At 40.6% G+C, this 26820-nt stretch overlaps 1 protein-coding gene and 1 long non-coding RNA gene across 3 annotated transcripts in view; one reads left to right on the top strand and one right to left on the bottom strand.

Annotated features, from left to right (window-relative positions):
• Positions 1 to 19479, top strand: LOC126108896 (translation initiation factor IF-2-like). 2 transcript variants are annotated; one of them, XM_049914264.1, is made up of 3 exons: positions 1 to 271; positions 5319 to 5612; positions 16508 to 19479. In XM_049914264.1, the coding sequence occupies exon 3, from the start codon at positions 17204 to 17206 to the stop codon at positions 18023 to 18025; it is 822 nt and encodes a 273-aa protein (XP_049770221.1). In that variant the 5' UTR covers positions 1 to 271; positions 5319 to 5612; positions 16508 to 17203; the 3' UTR covers positions 18026 to 19479. The 2 variants fall into 2 exon arrangements, with proteins under 2 accessions (XP_049770221.1, XP_049770222.1); XM_049914265.1 differs by lacking the exons at positions 1 to 271; positions 5319 to 5612 and adding an exon at positions 12652 to 13079 and having other exon boundaries at positions 17104 to 19479.
• Positions 18520 to 26820, bottom strand: part of LOC126108897 (uncharacterized) — a 25267-nt gene continuing 16966 nt past the window's right edge. The window contains exon 2 of the long non-coding RNA XR_007523647.1: positions 18520 to 19852. This is a non-coding gene — a long non-coding RNA (uncharacterized LOC126108897). The remainder of the gene's footprint in view (positions 19853 to 26820) is intronic.

Here is a 26820-nt window from a genome sequence, read left to right on the forward strand (position 1 = left end):
ATTTCCTGGTTTTCAGAAATTGTTTCTAGTATGTCAGCTACTGAAGTTCAGCTGGCTAACAAAATGGTGACTTCATTGAAGGCTAATGTAGGTGCTGTTTTGCACCATAGTGGTATCTCTTACATTAGCCCACAAAGAAGTCACAAGAGAGAACTTGTGCTGCAGAGGAGATTGTTTTCAACAAAGAAGACACGTTCCTCACACTGCACGCTCATGGCAGTTCCTGGTACAGAGAAAACCAACAAGATACTGAGAACACTTCTGGATGAAGGTTTGTACTATTAATTTGCAACTATTTGCTGTTAATATTAAAATATTTTAAATGTTCATGTGCACAGATCTGTTGTGATTAGTTCTACAACGCTATGTAGTATGAACATTGTGACATGAAAATCAGTTCACATTTTTATCATTACATAGCATGTCTCGTACAAAGAAAGATAGTGACATAAGTGCCCTGTCAATTCCATCTCTTTATACAAACTAATAATCATAATCTAGATTATAATACATATGTAGTTACTTCTTTAGGTAGACAATATTTCACATGGTTATCATTGGGAGACAATAATCTATTATGGTAGTGCACATGGTGTTACTTCTTTAGACAGATAGGCCTACTACTTGACAAGATTATTATTCGGTACATTTTCTACAGTATGATATAGTATCAATAACTTTCAGATATCTTCCCATGTCTGCTTCATTATTATTATTATTATTATTATTATTATTGTTATTATCATCATTATTTTGTCATACTATCCCTTTCAGGCTTTATTTACAAATTTCATGTTCATGTGATGTGTAGTATTTCGATGTAGTTTTAGTCTGTGACCAAATCACTCTCCCTGAAAAACCTGTGGGTTTCTTTTTAGCTCCCGTTATGGCCTGGATAGTCTAAAAGCATTCAGGAAGTTAATTTTCTCAGAACTCCAAAAAATAATACTATAGCAACTGACTGAAATAAAATATGTACAATATATATTTTTTAAACTTTAATCAGTGATTTTATAGTGTTCATGACTTTGTTTTGTGACTTAGTATGCTGCCTACATGATAACTACACAATAATTACTGGTACACACATCTCTTTGACAGTGTATATCACGTATAAATTCCACGGGTCGACGGAAGTGTCCAATTCCACCCGTCGGCTTTGACCCATGACGTAAGGCTGTTGTGGTGTGTGACATCACAACGGCGCGAAGTTTAGTTCGTGAGTGTCGTGTGTAGTATTGGGTTCATTTGAGTGTTAGTCGTTGACTGGTTTTGCCGTGGTGCTGGCTGTGTGTCTAGCGGAATATTTTGCAGTGAGTTGACGGTGTAGTTTTTTTATGCCTAAGTTACTGTAGTGTCGTTTTTGGTTCGACATGTGTGAATTTTTTATATTACTGTTGTTATGTCTTTGTTAGGTATGGATATGACCCAGAAGATTAATAGTTTTCGGTTATGGGGGATTATGGACGACACTTCCTTGTCGCTTATAAAGTTCCTGCAACTTTTCGATCTTTTGGCTGAATTCGTGCAATGTTCGTTGTGTGGAGAACCTATGAGGCTTACCAAAGTTCTGCCATCTCGGACCACGGACAGCTATATGTGGAGATTTCGGAAGGGATAACATATGGTGCTCCATACGTCGAGGTTCCTGGTTTGAGAAATCTAGGTTGGGCATGCGTGACATTGTGTTGATGAGTTATCATTTTTGTTATCAATCCTCTCACAGTTTCTGTGCACATTAGATGAGTGTGAGTGAGTAAACGGTTCTTGACTGGTATTCTTTTTGTCGTGTGGTTTGTCCTGAATGTATTAAATACACGGGTAAGTTGGGTGGGCCTGGGGTAGTTGTAGAGATTGACGAGTCACAGTTTGGAAGGAGAAAGTATGGGAGGGGTAAAGCCTATGGTTGGTATATGGGTGTGGGGGGGGGGGGCTGTGGTATCAGGGGTTGGGTCTTCAGAACGTGTTTTTAGGGTTGTTGAGCTTCGTACAAAAAGGGAGTTAGTGGGTTTGATTCAGGAATATGTAGAAGAGGGTAGTAATGTAGTTTTGGATGGGTTTTCTTCTTATAGCGGTTTGGGTCGGGAGGGGTACCAGCATTTAGTAGTTAACAACAGTGTCGAGTTTAAGAATTATGGGAGTGGGGCGTATTCTAGTACTATAGAGGGGTTTTGGGAGGCTGTTAAATCTGTTATTGGGAGGGGGAAGAGGTGCTCTTTTAACCTTCAGGCTCATTTAGATGAGTACTGTTGGCAGAAGAGCATCCCTGAAGGCAATTGTATTTTTAGAGTTTTTTAAGGGCTGTCAGTAAGGTGTATTGGCTGGGATGTTGGCTGCAGCTCGGGGGGGGGGAGAAGAGAATTAGAGGGGTTGGGAATTTTATTTGGTTGTGGTTTATTCTGTTGGTGTGTTTGTGTGTATAGTTGTGTTTGTGTGTGTCCTGGGTGTGATTGTGGTGTCTGACCTAGAGGGCAGCACTGGAGTGTTTAGCTCTTGTTTATTTTTTTGTTTGTTTAGATGGTTGGTTGTGTGTGTGTGTGGGGGGGGGGGTTGTTGTTGGTATTTGTGATTTGGTATTGAGAGTTGCTGTCGATGTTTATAAGTGAAGGGAAGTATTCACTTTCAGTGCGTGGTTGTAGCTGTTGTTGGTTTGGTATCGGTAGTTTCTGTTGATCTATATATGTCAAGGGAAGTGTTAGATTCCAATTGTGTTGTGTTTATTGAGGTAGCGATAATTGTGGATGTGGTTGTAGTTTTGGGTTTCATGATTTGGTAACGGTAGTTTCTGGTGACCTATATAGGTAAAGGGAAATGTTCAATTCCAGTGGATATTGTTTCTAGTTGATTTTGGGAAGGTTGTGGTCATTTTGTTTTATCATTTTTTTTTGTTTGGTTTATTGGCGTGTGTTTATTTTTAGTTTGTCCCCACCCAAAAACCCCAAATTTCCCCTGCTTGTCCCATTAGTTTCATTATATTTTTGGAGGGATTTTTGTTTGATGGTTTTTCAATCTATTTTTGTGTTTGTAGTCATGTTTACATAATGACGTCATAGTTGTGATATGGGAGTAGTTGGGAATGGTCGTTTCCGCCATATTGGTGAGGTCATTGGTCAAAGCAGATGGGTGGAATCGGACGTTTCTGTTAACACAATTCCACAGACTATTTTGTGGTAAAGTGAACTATTTCTGGTTTTGCATAGTTCAATTATTATTTTACTTGCTGTGGCGTGCTGCTGTCTTTCCACCCAGTAATTCTATCAGTATTTCTGGAACCTGCAAATAAATTTGAACTAAGGAGTACACAATGATATGTCATGCTTGGTTCAGTCGGATATCATCCTCTACGCAGATGACTCACTAGTAAAGGCTATTATAACACATGAAGATTTAATCTGTGATATTGAGTAAATACTTGGAGAATCAAGTGCTTTCTTAATATGGAAGATTAAGTATTAGAAGGTTCTAGCAGAACTGATAGAATTACTGATTTATCTCTTATTTCTCACATATGCAGCACCATGTTTCTGTTCTATGTATGGAAAATGATTTAAAATCCTATACCTGTCAGTACGTGTGTGCTACAAACTTTGAGTCAACCAAGGCAGCAACAGCTCCAACATAGCACACCGAGTATGAGTTTAAATCTGTGTTATGCACAGTACTGAAATGCCTCGAGAGTCATCCCTAAATTCACATATGCTCAATGTTACTTTTCTGATCCGATGCAGTATGCCTGCATTTTGATTTAATTTTTACTTACAGCATCTGTCAGCGAGTTTGAAGAAAGAGTTTGTGACATATCATGGCAGCAAGAGCTTCCACACGACACACCAGGTATGAAAGTACACTACTGGCCATTAAAATTGCTACTACACGAAGATGATGTGCTACAGAAGCGAAATATAACCGACAGGAAGAAGATTTTGTGATATGCAAACGATTAGCTTTTCATTGTATTCGCACAGGATTGGCACTGGTGGCGACACCTACAACGTGCTGACATGAGGAACATTTCCAATCGATTTCTCATACACAAACAGCAGTTGACTGGCATTGCCTAGTGAAACATAGTTGTGATGCCTCGTGTGAGGAGGAGAAATGTGTACCATCAAGTTTCCGACTTTGATAAAAGTCGGATTGTAGTCTATTGCGATTGCAGTTTGTTGTATCGTGACATTGCTGCTCGCGTTGGTCAAGATCCAATGACTGTTAGCAGAATATGGAATCGGTGGGTTCAGGAAGGTAATATGGAACGCCGTGCTGGATCCCAACGGCCTCGTATCACTAGCAGTCGAGATGACGGGCATCTTATCCGCATGGCGGTAACGGATCGTGCAGCCACGTCTCTATCCCTGAGTCAACAGATGGGGACATTTGCAAGACAACAATCATCTCCACGAATAGTTCGACGACGTTTGCAGCAGCACGGACTATCAGCTCGGAGACTGTGGCTGCGGTTACCCTTGACGCTGCATCACAGACAGGAGCGCCTGCGATGGTGTACTCAACAATGAATCTGGGTGTACGAATAGCGAAATGTCATTTTTTCAGAGGAATCTAGGTTCTGTATACAGCATCAGGATGGTCGCATCCCTGTTTGGTGACATCGCAGTGAACGCACATTGGAAGCGTGTATTCGTCATTGCCATACTGGCGTATTGCCCGGCGTGATGGTATGCGGACAGTGGACGTTACATTTCAGATGTGTTACGACCCATGGTTCTACCCTTCATTTGATCCCTGCGAAACCCTACATTTCAGCAGGATAATGCACGACCTCATGTTGCAGGACCTGTACGGGCCTTTCTGGATACAGAAAATGTTAGACTGCTGCCCTGGCCAGCACATTCTCCACATCTCTCACCAAATGAAAACGTCTGGTCAATGGTGGCCGAGCAACTGATTCGTCACAATACGCCAGTCACTACTCTTCATGAACTGTGGTATCGTGTTGAAGCTGCATGGGCAGCTGTACCTGTACACGCTATCCGAGCTCTGATTCAATGCCCAGGCGTATCAAGGCCATTATTACAGCCAGAGGTGGTTGTTCTGGGTACTGATTTCTCTGGATCTATTCACCCGAATTGCGTGAAAATGTAATCACATGTCAGTTCTAGTATAATATATTTGTCCAATGAATACCTATTTATCATCTGCATTTCTTCTTGGTGTAGCAATTTTAATGGCCAGTAGTGTAATTCAGTGTTACACACGATGCAGAAATGCCCTTTGAGTCATCCCCAAATTCACATATGCTCAGTGTTACTTTTATGTTCCAATTCACTATGTCTGCTCTCTGATTTAACATTTACTTTCAGGGCCCGTCTGTGTGACACAGTAAGTGTCACTGAACTATGGCAGCAACACATCCATCCCTGTAACTGTGTGGTCAGAGAGATCAATAGCTATAAAGTGGCCCAGGTGTAATTCTCGGTCAAGTTGGAGAATTTATCCTCTCGGGGGCTGGGTGTTGTGTTGCACTTACCACCATTTTACCTTCTTTTGAGATGCAAAGTTGTATCAACTCAAGAAGACTTGCAGATGGCGGCTGAATGGTCCTGCATATTATTTCCCGGTCAGAAATGCCATACGGTCATTTCATTTCACACTAGGTATGAAACGGATTCTATGTTATCCACATTACTGAAGTGAAGTGCATTGTAAGTCATCTCTGAATTCGTATATGCTCAGTCAGTTTAATACTGGGTGATCAAAAAGTCAGTATAAATTTGAAAACTGAATAAACCACGGAATAATGTAGATAGAGAGGTAAAAATTGACACACATGCTTGCAATGACATGGGGTTTTATTAGAAAAAAAAAAAAAACTAAGTTCACAAAATGTTCCACAGATGGCGCTGCACAGCGAAACGTCAGTGACAATCGTGTATAAAAGGAGCTGTAATGAGAGAGAGAGAGAGTCAGATGCACTAGCAGTCGCAGCATGTTGACATTACCTGAAAGGCGCTTTTAGTGAGGCTGTATTATCAGAATGGGGAATGTCCTAGTTCAGCGTTACGTTCCTATCGCCATAGGAAGGAGATTCAAACGGGTAAAGGTCCGTTGACAAATGCAGCTGTGGTGAGAATGATTTCGAAGTTCGAAGCCGCACGTCGTTTCCACGATAGACCCCATAGTGGCCTACCAAGCACAAGGCATAATACTGCTGAGACAGTTCAGCAAGAAATGGATACTGTAGCTGGTTCGTCTATGCACGGGGTAGTCAGTGCTAGTGAAGTTGCACGTCACACCAGCATTCGGTACACTACTGTTTGGTTGGCACTTAGGCGTACCCTCTGATGCTGTCCGTACAAAATCCATTGGCATCATGCACTGTTACCTGGCGATTTAGTGAACCGCAGGACATTTACGGTGTGGGCGTTTCAAAAGATGGTGGAAGATGACGATTGGTTGAGTAACATGTTGTGGACCGACGAAGCTCATTTCACACTCCGAGGTTCTGTCAATGCCCACAACTGCAGAATTTGGGCTACCGAAAACCCTAGAACTGTCGTGGAAACTCCATTGCATGACGAGAAAGTCACGGTATGGGTTGGATTTACCACATCTACCGTTATCGGGCCTTTTGTCTTCGAGGAAATGCGTGATTCTGGTTTTGTAACTGCTACCGTGACGGGTGATATGTTATAGAATCGCATCATTCCCAGCCTGGCTGATAGACACCTGCTGGAACGTACGATGTTTATGCAGGATGGCACTCCACCTCATATTGCTAGACGCGTGAAAGATCTCTTGTGCGCTTCGCTTGGTGATGATTGTGTGCTCAGCCGCCACTTTCGTCATGCTTGGCCTCCCAGGTCCCCAGACCTCAGTCCGTGCGATTATTGGCTTTGGGGTTACCTGAAGTCGCAAGCGTACCGTGATCGACCGACATCTCTAGGGATGCTGAAAGACAACATCCGACGCCAATGCTTCACCATAACTCCGGATATGCTTTACAGTGCTGTTCACAACATTATTCCTGGACTACAGCTATTGTTGAGGAATGATGTTGGACATCTTGAGCATTTCCTGTAAAGAACATCATCTTTGCTTTTTCTTACTTTGTTATGCTAATTATTGCTATTCTGAACAGATGAAGCGCCATCTGTCGGACATTTTTTGAACTTCTGTATTTTTTTGGTTTTAATAAAAAAAAACATGTCATTCCAAGCCTGTGTGTCAATTTCTACCCCTCTATCTACATTATTCTGTGATTTATTCAGTTTTCAGTTTATACTGACTTTTTGATCACCCAGTATATTAACAATAAATTTTAATATTTTTAGGAGAAAATGCATAGAGTGCTTCATCAGATCATGATTGTATGTTGTTCATATTATGGTCTCACCATTGAAAACTTAGTAGCTTATGAATTTTATTTTCATGTTATTTCTTCACTTACAGTTGTACAAATGTTATGTCCGTAAGGATGGAGCTGTCCACAGATGTTTTAAAAAATTTATAGTATACCACTTAACTCTCCCTCACACTCTAATATCAGCACTTTGTCAGTGAAATTAATTTAAGTTGTAGGATATCCAATGACAATGGTACTGCCAAACATATAATAACAAACAATTTAAAATTGGAAGTGCTTTTTCACTCATATTGTGGTGAAGTATACATGTACAGCTCAAAAGTTTTTCCAATGTGTTGAAAATTGATTTCAAGTGACTGTTGTGAAATTACAATAGATTTAAAGCTTATGCCAACTTACAGAATTTTCAGACTATTTGGAGTGAGTGTTAAATTAATAAATTGCTAGGTGTTAGATTTTGCCAGATAATTAAGACACATTACAAAAAATGTGCACAGTTGGCATCAGCTGTGCCAGGTACTTATACGGCAAATGTAAGAGAAGACAATTTAGCAATGAATTGTTTAAATACAAGAACTCAGTATTCAGGTGAATAGCCTATGAAGAAACATACATCTGTGAGAGAAAAGGCACTGAAAGCTACAACTGAAAAAAAAACCTACTGTCAAAGAATAACCTGCTTGGAGAAAGTGGAACTACAGTATACTTGACACCTAAGTTTCAGAACTCGGACAGTATATGTGAAACTAGCACAAATGTTGACTATACTTCCAAAGGGCATCAAAATTACTTTGTTCTTGCTACATCAATCCAAGCTATTTTTGCATGTTATTCACTGAATAGTTTTGCTGAAAAGTTTTAGGGGTGGAAGAAGAACTAGCACAGTTTGAAGAATGTGCTACAGCCGTGAAACACTGTAGCATTTATTTCCTCCATATGTGCTCTATGACAAACATACACAACATCATATTTATTTTAAAAAAATGGTTTGAATGACATTTACAAAATTAATAAATCTGTTGGTTAACAGCAGACAGATTATTGTATTGAAAAGTATTTGTGCATGTTTCTAAAAGGAAATATTTGAGCCATACTAAATTTAGAGTACAGTGAGTACTGTTTTTAGTTAACAAGAATAAATACAATACTAACCACTGTTGATTAGTATGTTTATGACTAATGTAGAAGAGAAGCAAATTCTTCAGAGAATAGGGCGTTAAAAGAAAAATCTTCATATGCACATTAAAATAAGAGTTTGAAACTGCATCAGAGTAATGGCCACAAAGGACGAAACTCAATAAATGTACCAAGAACTGTTCTTCACTGTTTGATAGGAAAAATAAAACTACTTTAATTTTTTTTTACAATGTTAATTACCATCCCACAATTGGAATATAGTCGTTTTTTGAGTACTCTTCCTGCCTATGTAATCTCAAATAAGCCAAAAAGCTGTAGTCATCCTATAAGCACTCAACCGTATCTTCTGCTGTACTTTATCCACATTCCTCAAGCATGTGTACAAATTCTCAGTATGAACTAATAATTCCAAACAATTCTCACAGTCAAATTCATGATTACAAATGCTGAATGCAGTCCATGCAAAACCAAGCAGCAGTCCAAATTGGCTGGATTACCATATAATGTGGTGAACATTAGCCAATCACCATCAATATTTCAGCATCAATATTTGGGCACAGTCTGACAATGTTGAGACAGTACACAGTAGTTGAACTGGTTGTGGCAACTTCTGTGCCTACATTACTTCCCATGTTTTGGTGCAGGAACAGCCTTATGTGAATTTTATTTTGCATTTTAAAGAGCTGTTGAATAGTAGTTAAAATAAGATGCATCTTTAAACTACGTATTTGTAGTGATTCTTCAGTTTCTCCCAGCGTATTTGTTGCTCGAGCAGTCCACGGGTATACTGCTGGTTCATAGTGTCCAACGGGCACAATATTTCGGTGATCAGACATGTCGTCATCGTCAGGTGCGCTGACGAACTGAGCTCCATATCGGCCGCCCGCCCTCAGGAGCTCAGTTTGTCAGTGCACCTGACGATGGTGACATGTCTGATCGCCGAAATATTGTGCCCGTTGGACACTATGAACTGGCAGTATACCCGTAAACTGTTCGAGCTACGTATTTGTAGTTCGTTAATGCATTGTTATAAGTGAATGTGGATTCGGCCTACAATGAGAATTATTACACCCGTTGACATACTTCTCTGGAAATGCTATATAGTTTTGTTTTGAGGAAAATTCCATCTGCCGAGTTGGAAGCAGGTTGTCCCCTACTGAAGGAGGCTAACCACCTACCGAACAGTCTACCACCGGCGACAACAAGCTGAGTCGCGATCGATGCAGGTTAGCACACAAATGGGTATCATGACGGCCTCCTAAATTAGAGATTGCTCTCAACAACATTGAGAGACAGAGACACCCCAGGTAGATCACCACAAAGGTCACCCTGAGATGAAAAGCAAAAATGTGATGTCGGCTAACTGCACAACACAGACTACGGAGGCTACCTGACGAACAGAGCCTGATCAACGTGAATGGTGAACATTGACCAAATAGTGATAACTGATGAAGTGATTGACTATGAAGGGTGGCTGGCATAGCAGGAAGAACTGAATCATAATATTAGCAACTTCGAAGAAGATAAGACAATGGAGACTGAGTCATCTGTGAGACACTACGGAAGATCATTTTGGCTACCATACTGGAAAGGAAAAGATAAGTCACAGCTAAAGCTGGGACCTGAGAAAATACCTCAAGGCATAACATTATTTACTTGCCACTTTCTTATCATATTCTCTTTAGATAAACATGTACTACATATAAATTCAACATTCTTGTCATTTCCTTAGCTATATGTATTATGTATGTGTAAAATTTGTAACAACAGTCTAAAGAAATAACTTAAAATTGTAAGACTGAACTAAACAAATTATGTGCTTTTGCAAGAAAAGGGATATAAATGCAATAAAAATAAAATTTGTTAAAACCTATTGCTTGGAAGGGTAGTTAGTGTGCCCTCAAACAGCTTGCTCCTCCCCCTCACGGAGGAGACTGAGGGGAAAAAAGATACAGTGTTAAGCCAAGTTGTTAATGACATGCCCATACCCATGGTTCTAAATATGTGTTACTCAGGGAATATAATTGATAGTTTCCAGAATGAGATTTTCACTCTGCAGCGGAGTGTGCGCTGATATGAAGCTTCCTGGCAGATTAAAACTGTGTGCCGGACCGAGACTCGAACTTGGGACCTTTGCCTTTCGTGGGCAAATGCTCTAATTGATAGTTCTTTATCTGTGTTATTTCTTTGAGATAACATATTTTAGAACAGTTAAGAATATCAGTTAATCAATGGACAACCTGTAGCTTGCTACCTTTCTCATATCCCAGGCAAATTAAGAAAAATAGGGGAAATAATTTATAAGCTTTTGACTCCTTAGGAAAATACTCATACTTGATGTAGTAGCAAGAAACAGAAGAGCTCCGTCATATAGTGAGTGAGCGTCTGCCTCCCCAAACCCTTAATTCAATTTTTTTAACCTTAGTTTTCTGTTTTTACGAAAAACAGTTCATCTATTATGACAAAAAAATATTTCTAGTGAAATCCTGCAGGAATGTGGGAGGGAGCAGTGGCAGGTATATGGGGTGGCATGATTGTAACGTACAGCAGGAAGGCACACATGCTGAAGATGACTTAACTTGGGAGGGGTGATAGGATGGAGGAGACAGAAATTGTTGGGTGTGGAGACAGCAGGTTACTGTAGACTGAGGCTGGGATAATTTCAGAAACAGAGAGTATATTGTAAGGATAACTCCTGTCTGTGTGATTCAGAAAAGCTGGTAGTGGAGGGGAGGATCCATATGACCTGAGTTGTGAAGCAGCCATTGAAATCGAGCATTGTATGTTCAGCTGCATGTTGTGCCACAAGTATGGTGTACTTTGCTTTTGGCTGCAGTTTGGTGGGGCCATTGATCCTGGTGGGCAGCTGGTTGGTAGTCATACAATAGAGAAAGCTGTTCAGTGATTGCACCATAGCTGGTACATGATGGCTGCTTTTGCGGATGACCCAGCTTCTGATGGGGTAGGATAAAACCGTGACAGGACTCGAGAAGTAGGTGTCGGGTGGGTGGATTACGCAGCCCTTGTACTTTGGTCTGCCACATGTATATGATCCCTGTGCCATGCTGTTGGGAGTGGCATAGAGATAGACTAGGATGATGTGTAGGTTGGATGAGCAATGAAACACCACTTTAGGAGGGATGGGAAGGATTTTGGGTAGGATGTCCCTCTTTCAGGGCAGGAAGAGAGATAAAGCCCAGGTGAATGATATGGTTCAATTATTCCAGTCCAGATATTGGGTGAAGAGGGGGCGTTCCTTTTAGCTGATTCTTGGGGTTGGTGGGAGGATTGGGGATGTGTGAGGATGGTCTGGAAATTGGTTATGGACCAGATTTGTGGAATGTTGCTGTCTGTGAAGGCCCTTGTGATCCCTTCATCATACAGGGCGAGAGAGTTCTCCTCAGTGCAGATATGTCATCCACAGGTGGCTAAGCTATATGTGGGGGGGATTTTTTGTGGGGACGGAATGGCAGATGTTGAAATGTAAGTACTGTTGGTGGTTAGCGAGTTGGATGTAAACAGAGGTGTGGAAGGAGACATCAGAGAGGTGGAAGTCAGCGTCCAGGAAGATGGCACATTGCATAGAGGAGGACCAGGTGAAGCAGATGGGAGAAAGGGTGTTGAGGTTCTGAACAAATAAGGATAGGGTGCCAAATTGTGAAGATGCATCATCAATGAACCTTAACCAGACTAGAAGTTGGGAATTAGATCACTGTATATTTGTGGAGTGACTTCATCACCATAGCGTTCAGTCAGTTTGTATTCTAAGAGTTTTTATAGCCATTTTATCTCAGTTTGGGAGTCATTCATTGCCTCTCTGCAATAAATCACGCAGTAAAAATTGGGATTTCTCTGAAGAATCTAGAAAATTGCATACTTCTTCCAATCAGCATCAAAGTTGGTACCATGAGTGTGGGCCCCTTTTCAAACAGAGGAGGTGTTTGACACCAATTTAGCATAGCAATCTTGATGATAACAGTCCTCTACAGCTACCAAACACAAAACATTATTGATGTGTTCAACAACTTTTCTACAAAATCGTAATCACATTTCTCTGCTTTTTCAGGCAGTGTGTGTTTCAGAGTTAATTATATCATTGCCATTGTTATCTTAGTGAAGCTCTTGAAAGCGGGGTTCAGTGATCAGGAAAAGTGCCCAACACCATTCAGACCTCAGCAACATCTTGAAACTTTGTGGCAGCGTCATGGTAACTGCAACAAATAAACTACAGTGGTGCTATCTTTTTGTGTGGTCTTCGGCCTACTCAGTTATAGATCTGAGATGACGGTGAAAACTTTCACACGAGGGCCCCTCCCCCTTCCCTAATCCCCTCTCAAAACTCTAGACACGGCACTCACCAGCCATACGCCACGAAGTGAACTGTCCGTAACCATCTCTCAATCACATCATTTACATTTACAATAGCTAAAGCTTAAGTTACACGATCACAAGTCAGTGCCGCCAACTGGACATTTCCATTTCAATCACAGAGGTTTTGCATTAATATTATCTTGTTAAATACACAGAAGCAGAGTCTCCATAAGGGCATCCTAAAATGATGGATTTATTGCATCAGAAGACTTGCAGTTCTCACAACCTTTGCTCCTGAAGTGTAAACCAGGTAAGTAACATAACTGTATGGTTTGTTATATTACTTTCAACTATATTCATCCAAGACAATAGAAGCTACTTCGTTCTTGTAGGTGTATATCCAAATCATTTGATGACCTCTGATAAATAAATTTATATCATCATACTATTGACCTGACAAACGAATTCACAGTTTAACCACGACCCATTTCACCTTCTGTATCTCTCTCATGGTGGTGTTACTGGAAACTTCTTACCTATAGACATATTGACACTGAAGAAAGCTACGTATTTACTCGAATCTAAGCTGCACTCGAATCTAAGCCACTCCTGAAATTTGAGACTTGAAATTCAAGGTGAGAGAACAGTTTTCGACCGCCCCTCCAAATCGAAACAGAGTTGGTCCATTGTAACATGAAACACAACTGAGGTCAAATGGATGAAGATACAGCTACAGTAGTTTGGTTCGAGTCGTAAGCTTAATAGTTAAGCTTTACCAAGTGGCCATTGCTATGAGTCAGGCGCTCCGTCCGTATTTATACGGGTACCCTTCCTTTTTCACATGCTTCGTCTGGTTTGAATCAATTGCTTATTTTTCTTTGATCTGATAAGTGCCGTTCTCTTTGTTATAAGTGTTTACCTCACTCTAAGCTGAAAATGCATTATTGTACTGTGTCACGCACTGTTTGTCGCATTCTGATGATGAGTGTTTATGGCCTGTCGCCGCTTGACTTGCTTTTGTGTGCGCTACCGCTGCTTACAATAAAAAGAGAGAGGAATTGTCTCATTAGCGAAACAATGGCAAAACACTGCTATTTGTTGTTACTTACACTGCTGCTTTCTTTGATAATGATCAGCAAATAATAGACTGTGTATGATAGATGATGTTCTGAACGGGAGTTTAGCGAAAATTTTTCTCAGTTTGGAAATCTTTGCAGATGCCTCTTTAGTACATTACATTCTGCACAGAAATTAGTGAGATCTTAGATTTAAAAATCTAGTCAATTGCCGTGCTTCATTTCTGACTGTATCACTATTAGGCATAAGAATAATACGAATATAAACATGACATGATATTTATATTCTTTCGTGTTTGCTGTTGTCTCACTCTAGTTTCGTAGTTCATTAGGCAGGCAGGATTTAAATGAGATAGCAGCAAACACGGAAGAATACATGGCATAATGTTTACATTCTTCTACTTTTTTTTTAAATTTATTTGCTGACGCAGAGGTTTTGGCGCCAGTATTTCTCTTTGTGCCTGCAAAGCATCCCTGTGTAGCGCTACATATATTTGACGGCAGAAGTTATTTGTGGCGGCACCTACCAATATTTTTCAGAACTTCTGCTTACTTTGCACTCGATTCTAAGCCGCAGGCGGTTTTTTGGATTACAAAAACCGGAAAAAAGTGCGGCTTAGATTCGAGTAAATACGGTATACAACATAAATGACTTTGGAACTTCCTGACAGATTAAAACTGTGTTCCGGACCGAGACTCGAACTTAGGACCTTTGCATTTTGCGGGCATGTGCTCTACCAACTGAGCTACCCAAGCACGACTCATGACCCCTCCTCCACAGCCTTAATTCCGCCAGCAACTCGTCTCCTAGATTCCAAACTTCACAGCAGCTCTTCTGTACACCTTGCAGACCTAGCACCCATCATCACAGGCTGTGAGGGTGGGTTGGAATCGTGCTCAGGTAGCTCGTTGGCAGAGCACTTGCCTGCAAAGGGCAAAGGTCCCGAGTTCGAGTCTCGATCCAGCACATAGTTTTAATCTGTAAGGAAGTTTCATATCAGCACGCACTCTGTTGCATAGTGAAAATTTCTTTCTGGATAACTGACTTTGCTTTTGCATAAACGCAACAATATGCACAGGCACAGATCATTTGTGTGCAGAGAGCATTTCTTGTACCAAGACTTAAGTTGATGGAAATTGGAATGATCTATTCACTGACAAGCCTGTGATGCATCAACTTGGAAATCTGTCTTGACAGTGATTCACAGTGCCAGGTGCTGCACCAATTGTTGATCCTCTGCAAGCCTTCTCCACTTTGCTGCACAGTCTTCCAACTTTTCAGCCTCCATACAGAAGACAGCGGCATGTAGCTACCGCAGCTCCAGTTACACAGTATTTCATTATTTTACAGTTACACAGAATTTCCATATTTTTTACCTTGTTTGACCTATGCAGTATTTTTTTCCACATCACCATAAACAGCTGTGTCATGTATGTCAGTCGATGAAAATCAGGAAAGTAGATAAATGGAAATAAATAATAGCCATGAAATCAAACTTACTATATTTCAATTGTCACTAAAATCATTTTTTGTATATGAATTTTTAGTTTAGGATTAATTCCCAAACGCCTGCTGAACAGCAACTATCATGAATTTCAATTAAGAAGAAAACTTGGACTGTGAGAACACTTTATGTGGTCAACCTTTGGTCAAAGAAACTGTCAATTTAATATCAGTTTCAAGTTTATGCCCTGAACAAATTTCCTCTCTGTTTAGTTTCTTTTCTAATCACTCATTCAGTCTGAGGCAACATTCAGTTGGCTGCTACCCAGTCACTGATCTGATAGCTGATGCAAAAAGCCTTGAGCGAGGCTGTGTTCATCTTGATGGAGACCACATAGTAACAGATAAGGTACTCTCTTGGCAAGAAATCCATCACATGTACAGCCTGTCCCTATTATTGAAATGAAATGTTGTGTGGTGAGGTCTTCCCGGCGGGTAGATCTGACCACTTGGTGCAACTTGCGCACTGATGAAGATGAAATGATGATGATAATGAAGATGACACAAACACCCCACCCTTAAGCAGAGAAAATCTCCTACCCAGCCAGGAACCAAACCCGGGCCCCCCACCATGACAAGCTGGTGCACTGTCCACTCAGCTATGGTGGTGGACTGCCCTTACTACTGTAGGCAATGGAACATTAAACACTATTCTTCACACAATGGAAAATCCACGATGTAATAATGACAACATTATGAAGAGGATAGTTGCTACTCACCATGTAGTGGAGATGCTGAATGTATTTTGTCTAGTTCTGATGAAGGCTTGTTTGAGTGAAAACTTTATCTTTTTGTTGTGCGTAACTGTGAATCAGCATCTCTACAATATGGTGAGTAGCAACTATCTTTTTCACAATACAGTCAAACATTAATCTTCCCTTTTTTATTGTTGTGAGATGACAAAGCAATCCAGATACAGTTGCTGATGTCATTATTCCAAAGCAAAAAACTGCTTTTATTGTGATAACCAGTGCTTGGTTTGTGAAGGGTATGCCATACCAATGCCTGTGATAAAAAAGCATTAAAATAATGTTTCAAGGCATTAATTTAAAAAAAAAATCACTCCCTGGTAGGTCACAGTACAGGTACCTCCTTTCTTTTTACAAATATAGCACTGGTCATAAATGTTGCTACTTCTACTTGTTTTATTTCTTCTAGATCATGTCACATCCATAAGGCCACACCAGACTGAACTATCTAGAAGAAACTGTTGCAAATAACAGTTCATTTTCATAGCCCATTATATAAACTCACAGACTGATCAGTATGAAGTTACAAGCAGAGGGGAGATGATATGTGGAAAGAATCAAGGAAAAAGAACTGAACACATGAGAAGAAAGAAACTGTGCATCATTGGCTCAATGTGTTACAATTGTCTCATTATACCTTATTCTAAACATATACACAGTGAATCTTTGATGAGGCTTCTAGGACAGATGAATATTCAATATTTCTTCATCCCATTCACATTCGGATTGCTGGAAGTTATGCAGCAAAAGTGTGGTTCAGTAACATCTGACAGCAAACTCAAAACTTACCAGAATATTTCCTTGCAACAAGAGAGAAATGTAGGTTCAAGTCACAGTCCGGCAGAAATGTTCATATATCGCTAATAGGTATTATATCTATACCTTATACGTGTGATATTTAACAGTTTGCAGTAAGTGAATAAATTTTGAATAATTGAAAATATTATAACAAAACATTCTATGCAGAGCCAATCTCAAAATATTTTAATTTCATATTTTTCACAGCTTTACTTTTGAAGAAATGTAAGCAACTCAGTCAAGAAATATTAGCCTTGGTCTTGCTGCTCAGCTACGCAGTCAGTCGTCACTCCGGCAGCGCGCAGAGATGTCGTGGGCACGCCCGGAGTTTAGAGGATCGCTTAGCAGAGCAATGGGTGTGGCGGATCGCCGTTCGGCCGAGCCCGCTTGGTCGACGGCCCCATCCGGCCCCCCAACTACGACGACTGGAGATGTTGGTGTGGCAGACCGCCGTCCGGAGGAACGTGCTCCCCCGGCGGCCCCATCTGACCCGCCGCCTAGAACGACCCGGCCACCGTCCATGGACTACGACCTGGATGACGATATCATAGTGCACGGAGCACTCCCGGCCGACGAGAGGGCGCGAAGAATAAAGGCCTCCGCGCAGCAACGCCCAGCGGGCGAGCGGCGCAAGAGGTCTTATACCACCGCAGCAACCGGCGCCAAAAAGACGCCCAAGAAGAGGAGGCAGCTCGCTGTCTCTACAAACGGGGGCAGACGACGCACCCTACCTGATGACAACGGTGCGGGTGCGACCTGGACGACAGTCACGTCGAAACGAGCGGCCAAACCCAGGACGATCCCTTCACCGCCGCCCACATCGACCGCAAACCGTTTTGGGGCACTTGCGGTCGAAGAGAAGACCGAGCAGCCTACACCCGAGCAGTCGGCGCCCACGACCGCTGCCCAAGCAGGCCGCTCGAACGACGAAGACGATGAAGAAGCCGTCCCCACCACTGGACGGTCATACCGGAGGCCGCCGCCCATAGTCTTCGAGGTGGCAGAAGACTATAAAGGCTTCCTGCAGCTCGAGGCAGTGGACGACTGCAGACTTCACCTTGAGAGCTGCAACAGGGAACCTGGTGCGGCTACAAGTTGCCAATACAGAAGACTACATCCGGGTGACTAGCAAGGCGTCGAACCAGGGCCTCCACTGGTACACTCACGCCGCCATCCCCGAGCGACTACTGAAGATAGTCTTTAAGGGACTACCCATGGCAGCTCAACCGGAGCTGCTAAAAGAAGAACTGACGGAGCTAGACTTCCACGTGCGCAATGTGACGCGCGTGAAGTCGCACGTCAGCCACAAATAGTCTCCGTCACTTCTGGTGATCGCCACCGATTCACCGGAAAACAGGCGGCTCTACCAGGTGACGAGGGTGGCCAACACTAAGGTCACCGTCGAAAACCTGAAACAGAAGAGGCGCCTGGTACAATGCTTCCGCTGCCAGGGGATGGGGCACGTGGCTCGCCACTGCACCTTCCCCGAGAAGTGCGTGAAGTGTGCCGGGGCCCATACCAGCCGACTGTATCCGCTACCGAGGTCGCACGCGCCCAAGTGTGCGAACTGCAGCGGCCCACACGTGGCGAGCTACCGTGGCTGCGAAGTTTTCAAAGCCGCAATAGCTTGCCAAAACGGGCAGCAGGCCGTGACGACTGCCGACCTCTCCCTCCGCCGTCCGCACCCAGGTGCAAAACCGGCGAGGCAGCCGGCACACGCGAGACAGACGCCGGCAGCCAATGCTGCCAACTCCGGCCCCACTGAAGGGGGCAACAGCAGCTGGCGCACTCGCGTCAGAAAACGTGCGCGCGAGCGCACACCAGAAGACCAGCGCGCCTTCCACGCCCAAAGGAAGGCGCGCAAAGTAGACCACACATCGACGGGAGGCGAAAGGCGTGGAAATGCGCCAGCCGCCTCACGTCACCCTGCAGCAACCAGCCAAGGCGCCACAACTGCAGTGCTTGAAGGAGGGCTGGCTGCAGCAATTTCAGCACTCTCTGCGGCAATCGACAAGGTAACACTCCTTGCCGACACGCTGCAGAGAGTTGCGGAAGTCGTGATGACCGCCGCACCGGCGGCTGCCCAGCAGCCATTGAAATAAGGCGCTCCCTACGCCGTCCGCGCCGGGAGCAGTGAAGACGGCCTGTCATGGGCCCAACCAGTGTCAGCAGTGCAGACACAAAGAAGCTTGAACATCCTGAGAAGGGCCACGAGAAGACAAGATTAAAAAGAGAAGAACAAACAACACCAAAGAACAGAAGACTTGGAGGCAAAGTAGGGCAAGCCTACTAGGACTCCGCCAACCAGGGGTCGGGGGGCCCCTGCAGAAGCCCGGTTCGTTCGTTCGTAGCCTTGGTCTTATGATCATTAGTGGCTGGACCAATAAACTCTCTTCTCAAAAATAAGTGCACTCCTCCACACCCCCACCCCCCAACACAATGTGTAACATTATGCAATGATTCTGTAATGACTTTCTCTAGGTGGGGATGGGAGCAGTGATTGTCCCATTTTATGTGTGTGTTGTTTACAATGTAACATATGTAGAAAAAATAACTTCTTTTGCAATAAACAATTTTATTTTACTGTAGTTGTTTTTAACATGTCATATTAAAAAAAATCACATTTGTTACAACAATTACTCCAACACGCAACATACAATTGTCATCCACTTCAAAAAAACATTTTATGACAGTGGGTTTTCACAGTGGAGTGCAACTCATTTCATTTTCTTAAAGTGTATCTATGATACTACTACTACTACTGACAGTTCCATAACGTTAATGTTACCAGACACATTAATTTGGCACAAATGGTAAAATATAATATAATGAACTTGGCTACTGGCCATGGCCCACCCTTAGTAACCATCCCAGAAAATAGAGGGTGGTGGCAGAGAATGTTTGATTGTGCAAAACTGTAGTCGTTCTGGTGCGGTACTGGATTTGCGATGTGTTTCTGAAAATAAATCAAAGATATATTGAATGAATTATCGAATATTTTTTGATAGAGCCTGGTAGTAAGGGAAAGAACAAAAGTAGAATAACATCACTACATATCAAATTAGAAAATAATTAAGTACTTGCTGATTAGTAACATGAATTTTGTATGTAGACTATACCACTTCATTGCCAATGAGGCGCAAATCAATCTCAAATTAAGTACCTAGGAGTAAAAGCTTCTGCATTTGAGCAAATATTAAGTTGTCAAATGGTGAAGCATATAATCAGCTAATCTGATCAGGTATTCCATTCACATTGTGTGTGGGCAGCTGGAGATAGTGATTCTAGCACTTACTGACAGTCATTTTGTAGGTGCATCTTCAAGGCATTAAGCATTCTAACTACATGTGCACAATATATTCATTTAATAATGGGACTTGTCATAAATTAACCCTCAAAGTTTCAAAAGAACAGATTTCTTCCACTGATAATTCACAAGTTGAGAGTACTTTCAACATTCACATTCAAAATTTAACACCAAAAATAAGATTAAATGGTTCAGTTGAAGCAGTAAGAGATTATACTAAAAAGGCCATTCCATTTAACTTTAAGCACCTAGAAGTAGCACCAACATCCTTCATGGAAATTAATAGAACTATAAAAATTCTAAAAAACAAAGGCTCATATGTTGTTCAAGGAATTTCAAACTGCCTTCTGAAAAGCCATTCAAAATTAATAAATACTGTCGTTAGTAACATTTATGATGCCACACAGGTTAAAATATGCAATTGTTCATCCGTGTTATAAGAAATGTGACAAGACAGACTTAAACAATTATTGTTCAATTTCCTTACTGACATCTTTTCCCAAAATATTTGAAAAAGTAATGCACTTGTATTTAATACAAAACAATTTACTTGGCATATCACAATCTAGAATCCAGAAGGAATACTTAACAGAGAATGCTATTTACAAATTCACCCACCAAATATTAAATGTATTAAGGAATAAAATATTGCCTGCTGGTATATTCTGTGATATTTCCAAAGCACTTGATTGTGTAGATCATGCTACATTCTTATAAAAATTTAAGTTTTATGGAACTGATGGCTTTAACACAGCTGATTTGAATCATACTTACGGTAACAAACAGAATGCAGCCGGAAGTTTTAACTGAAGAATGCAATGATAGAAGAATGCAATGATACAGCCAGTGTTAGAAACACAGAAATTTCTGTGGGGAGAAGCCACAAAGGTGATCCTGCAGGGTTCAATTTTTGGGTCCACTCCTATTTCTTATATGTGTGAATGCTCTTCCACTTAACATTCAACAAGCAGTGTTACAATAAATCCTACTAGAGATAAATCATCAATTTTTGACAATATAATGTAACTGGATAGACAAAAAATCTTTCCACCAAGCAGTGGCAGGAGAAAACACACATAAAATAAGCTTTTTCATATGCAGGCTTTTGGAGCCAGTGGCTGCTTCTGCTGTCATAAGGGCGTTAGGGAGAGGAAGAGGGGTGAAGGAAATCCTCCTACCAGAAGAAGTAACCACTGGCTCCAAAAGCTTGCATACATAAAACCTTTTTTTATACGTGTATTCTCCTGCTGCCACTTGGTGAGACTTTATCATCTATTCAATTACATTCTATTAGAGAGAAAGCAACAGAAGAGATCATAATGATATTTTTCAAAGAATTGTTAAGGGATTCTTTGAAAATTGACTCTTCCTTAATTTTGAGAAAATTCTCTTCATTCAGTTCTGTGTAACAGTCATCCCAACAACTGATGAAGCACATGAACAGGAGCCACTAAATATGGCAGACTGCTCCAAATTTTTGGGTGTACATATTGGTGAAAAGCTGAACTGGAAGATGCATATTACTGGGGTTCTCAAACAATTAAGCTCAGGTACTTTTGTTCTTCACGTAGCTGCTGCTCTTGGAAACTAACGAGAGTGACACAAATGACAGTATTCGTACACCAAAAGTATTGTCAAACTAAAAGAAAGAGTGCTCATATTAGCTACATTTGTAAATAGTACTCACCACTAGATAAATAAGATTTAACCGTTTCTCACATTATCAAGCAAAAAATTTTGAGAAGCTGGTGGGTTTGCCTGCTTGTACATGTTCAGATGTACAGAGTTGTATAGTGTTACATAGCACTCCAGAGGACAGGTGTGTCCCTACATATTCTTAATGACAAATGATACTAGCGAATGAAAACCCTGAAGCAAGATAGTCTACAAGAGAGCTCAACTACTGAGCAAATTTGTTATTTTGTTTGCATGTTGATAACTGTGACAAAGGACCATGCATGTCTTTAAGATTGGATTGTGATCAAGTAACTCTGCAAGTGAAAGGTACATGAATATATGGGTTCCAATCATTGCTGTCCTACACTGGAAAAGCATGGTATCCTCAGAGAATATATAGGGTAACACTGACAATCATTGCTGACAATGGTTTTGACTGAACTCAAACAAACTGTTAATGAAATGACATTTTGATCCCATCTTTCCTTGTATAAACTTATATGTAGAGGTTGCGTGTTTGGCAATTTGATCTGATATTTACTGTTACCTAAAAGACACTTTATATGTTTGTAGACAATACACACATTATGCATACACAAAGTCTCTGCATAGCTTTTCAAGAAAGGTAGATATTGCAGTGTTGTATTGCCTTTCAGTAAGCAGCAGGCAAAGATGAGACAAAGTCTTCTCGCAACATCCCATATGACAGCTGAACAAAAGTATGAGGTTGAGAAAAGCCAAATTAAATTTTCGTTAGCTAATTCACATCTAACTCAAGTGGAATGCTGCAAGCTGTAAATTTTAATGCAGCACACATTTATTCAAAAGTGTTATACTGAAATTGCCATATTGTTGTATTCAACTTAAAAATATGAAAAAAAATACCACTTACCATCAAATTTCTTAGTCAAGTGACATAAGAAAAATGACATTTTAATGTTATTTATAGAAGTAATAATTATAATAATTGGTAGTACATTACAGTCTGCTTATTTTATGCAGTTCTGGATCACATAACATTTGTGTTTACGGAAAGCATCCACCATGTAACCCAAAGTTGCACCTTCATTCTTTTTCACCTTTACTAGTACACATGCAGGAAGCTTCACTTTGTTGTCTGGAAGTTTTCTCAAATCTGGGGAACCTTTAGGATTATCATTTACAGTAAATAGATATTTGGTTCAAATGGCTCTGAGCACTATGGGACTTAACTTCTGAGGTCATCAGTCCCCTAGGTCTTAGAACTACTTAAACCTAACTAACCTAAGGACATCACACACATCCACACCTGAGGCAGGATTAGAACCTGCGACCACAGCGGTCACACGGTTCCAGACTGTAGTGCCTAGAACCACTCGGCCATAGATATTTGAAATCATTTTTTCATCCTTTATTGTGTTATTTGTATAACATGTATGGGTTAAACGCCATTCATAATACTGAATGATACTTCCTTCTGGTAATGGAGAGTTCTCCTCTTATCCAAACAGGCACACAGCATCGCTTCATGTGTGTGTATTCCACACATGTCGTATTAGTCTTGGCTTCCTTCCTACTTGACATTAATATCACCAACAGCAGTAAGTGGACAGAGGTTCACTGAGAGTTTCTCTCTCAGTATGCACAAGCTGGTATTGGACCTCACCTATAGTAAATCTTTTCCCTAACTCCAACTTTTTTAAATTGTTGTGATAAGAATTTCCTGTTTTTCTTTGCAGTGCCAGTAACGTTGGTATCTACTTTGAATAAACTTTTTACAACTGGTACAGACATTATGAAAAGTTGTGTACGAATATGTGATAATGTTTGTTCAAATAATTACCCAGACAGAACAACTTCAGAACAACATAGTATCCTTACACATGTTTTGCAATTTCATTCTTATCTTATTGACTTTCAGCACCTCTGTGAGTATAAAACTCAAGACAATGAGTGTGACACAAAGCATCCAGAAGTTGATTCCCCGGCACTGGTTGTGTGTACTTGGCAAATATTGTAATATGGAAGGGTGACATTTAGTACCATACTAAGCTGTTTATGTGGCATGTAATGATGCCTGAATATGTCACTGGCATTATCAGCCAATGGCTGATATCTGATTCACGGCTCATAGTCAGGATGACCTCATGCTCGACATTTCTCACGGTCAACAAGATCAAAGTATTTCATGAGACGTCTACATTGGAGAGCAGAACTCATTTTGCCAAACCACAGAAATGCCCGAGTTGGTCTTGTGCTCCAGTATGAAAGCATTGTAGCCTTTTGTTGAGTTCCGTGTTCGGCAGGCATCCCATAAAACTCCTTACCTCAGCTATTGTGACAGGTTTCAATCTTTTATATGGGCTGGACGAAGTAACAGCACATTTAGACATACACTGCTTTTCTGTGTGAATTGTTTCAGTGGCAATCAGTTGAAGTAACAATGCTGCAAAAATAAACTGAAAAGTTCAATTGCAGATGTTGTGGTGGCATATTCTTTGGTCCAGGCAGCTCATGTTACCAATGGGAGAGCAATGTAATGTCTGAGGTGCAACCACTCAGGCAGAGCCTAGCCACAGCTGCTGGTGAGCTTTTTTGCGCGTTTGTGTGGTCGAAAGTGTGTACTTGGCCAGAGAAAGTGCGACTACTGTTTTTCATTGTGTGTTTCACTGCACATCACCCAGCTATAAGGTGAGGGGCTCTTTTCCTTTATTTTATGTATTATTCCATACACGAATTTCCATTGTTTTTATACTTGAAGTACAACCTAGACAATGAAGAAAAAGTAATAACAATGATAATTATATATTGTGAAACAGGTGAGAACATCATTGTGCCAAAGAGGCACACTACATACTGGGATAAAGATTTTCAATAATCTACCTAAACATGTTAAATCAATAGGTAAACTCTGTAGTTTTAAGGCTGAAGTAAAGGCATATTTAATTGATCATTGCTTTTACAGTCTGACAGAATATATAAAAGCCAAACAACAAAAATAAAGATGCATTATTAATATTCTACTTTGTATGTTGCCTGTAATGTTTGTTGTATTTATGAATCTGTGCTAAATTATTTCAGTATGTAGTCCTTAGGATTGCGATACAAACTGTATTTTATCTTGTAAATACCTAACCATGTCCAATATCCTTGTATATTTTCTATACATATAGGATTTGAAGGACTAAATAAATAAATTAGAACAACTGTTTTAGTTGATACAGTAAGCTGTCTTTACAAGAAAATTAAAAAATAATAATTATGATGAATAACAAAAGGCAACATGTATATACTTACCTGATGTAAAGCCTAATACTAGCTTTTAAGAATCATAAGATTATAATGTTATGAATGTTTTAAAAAATGATTAAATAATGAAAATAAAAGGAAGTATGAATTATGTTCAGATATCATATATGAATGAAAAAATGTTCTTGTTGTAATATTTAATGTTTGAGTTGGATTAGCTAGAAAATAGTAACACACCTATTCGTTTATACAGGTGCGAGGATACAGAATTTTGGTAGAGTTAAATTCAGAGTTTTTCCTTTTGTGAGTATAACGTGTGAAGTTTTGTGTACCCTAGTTGTACATAAATGAGTAAACTTGTTGGTAGTTAATTTTATTTTAAAAGTTATGTCTTTTAAATAATACATGGGTGCTTATTTCCACATACGGTATTGAGCGTTAGTGCAAATATTTGTTTGTGCTGTGTTATTTGTATGAGGTTCTCCTTTAGAAGTATGTGGCAGATGAATTTCACCAGTCAAAGCCTTTACATCACAGCATGGAGTTTCCAACACCACATTGGCTGCTTAAGAAGAGTCTCGGAGTAGGTAACATTAGGATTCGTCAATCAGGACATTATTCAACAATAGACTTAGGAATACTTCTGTAAAATAACTGCAAATCGTTTCAGTGTGAATGATATCTCCTCTCAGAACACATCCCTTTGCATGGTTATGTAATAAAAGTTCATGTTTACATGAATCAATTGAAAGCTATTTCAGGAGTGTGGAAGACACTTCAGTATTAAAACTAAACTGTTTCAACAATTTTGCCATGTTTGACCCTCTCAACTCCCAGACCATGAACAATCATTTCTTCCCGTTCTCCTCTCAGCCTGTGTGGAAAACTGGGTCAGCAAATTTTGTGCTCAGGAGAATAACAAGTCATTACTATCATGGGCTACAGATCTAATGTGCCAGTCAAACTGGGTTAGACAGTAAAGATGTGAAATGGAAACATAAGTTTGGTCAAAAATGGGACAACATGTCAAAATAACACGTGGATATCAAGTACAATAATTCATTGCACTACATTAAAAGGTATCTTAATTTATGCAAGTTAATATAAATAGAGCATCATTCCTTCATTCATTGTCATTTAGTGATCACCAGAGCCCAAATTTTATTTGTTCATGAATCACAGTGCCAGCCAGGATATATTTTATTTTATTGTTATAATGTGACTGTATACATAGAAAATCTACTCACCAAGCAAGCGGTGGCAGGAGAATACAAATAACATAGGTATTACATATGCATGCTTTTGGAGCCAGTGGCTCCTTCTTGCTGTCATTTTTACTCAGGCAATTCATATGAAGAGGTTCCAAACGTGATTGTGGCCACATGATGGGAATTAGCAGACTTTGAATTTGGAATGGTAGTTGAAGCTAGATGCATGGGACATTCCATTACATAAATCGTTAGGGTCTTCAATATTCTTTGGTCCACAGTGTCAAGAGTGTGCCAAAAATTCCAAATTTCAGGCATTACCTCTGACCACGGACAATGGGGTGGCCCATGGCTTCCACTTAACAACCAAGGGCAACAGCATTTGGGCACAGTTGTCAGTGCTAACAGACAAACACTGTGCGAAATAACTGCCAGAATCAATGCAGGATTTACCACTAACGTATCCATTATTACAGTGTGGAGAAATATGGAATTAATAGGCTA

This window comes from Schistocerca cancellata, chromosome 11 (assembly GCF_023864275.1).
Source record: "Schistocerca cancellata isolate TAMUIC-IGC-003103 chromosome 11, iqSchCanc2.1, whole genome shotgun sequence".
Classification (NCBI taxonomy): Eukaryota; Metazoa; Arthropoda; class Insecta; order Orthoptera; family Acrididae; genus Schistocerca; species Schistocerca cancellata.

Bases quoted from the DNA above. Each gene is read 5' to 3' on its own strand.
- LOC126108896 (XM_049914264.1), top strand. From the start codon at position 17,204: ATGTCGTGGGCACGCCCGGAGTTTAGAGGATCGCTTAGCAGAGCAATG.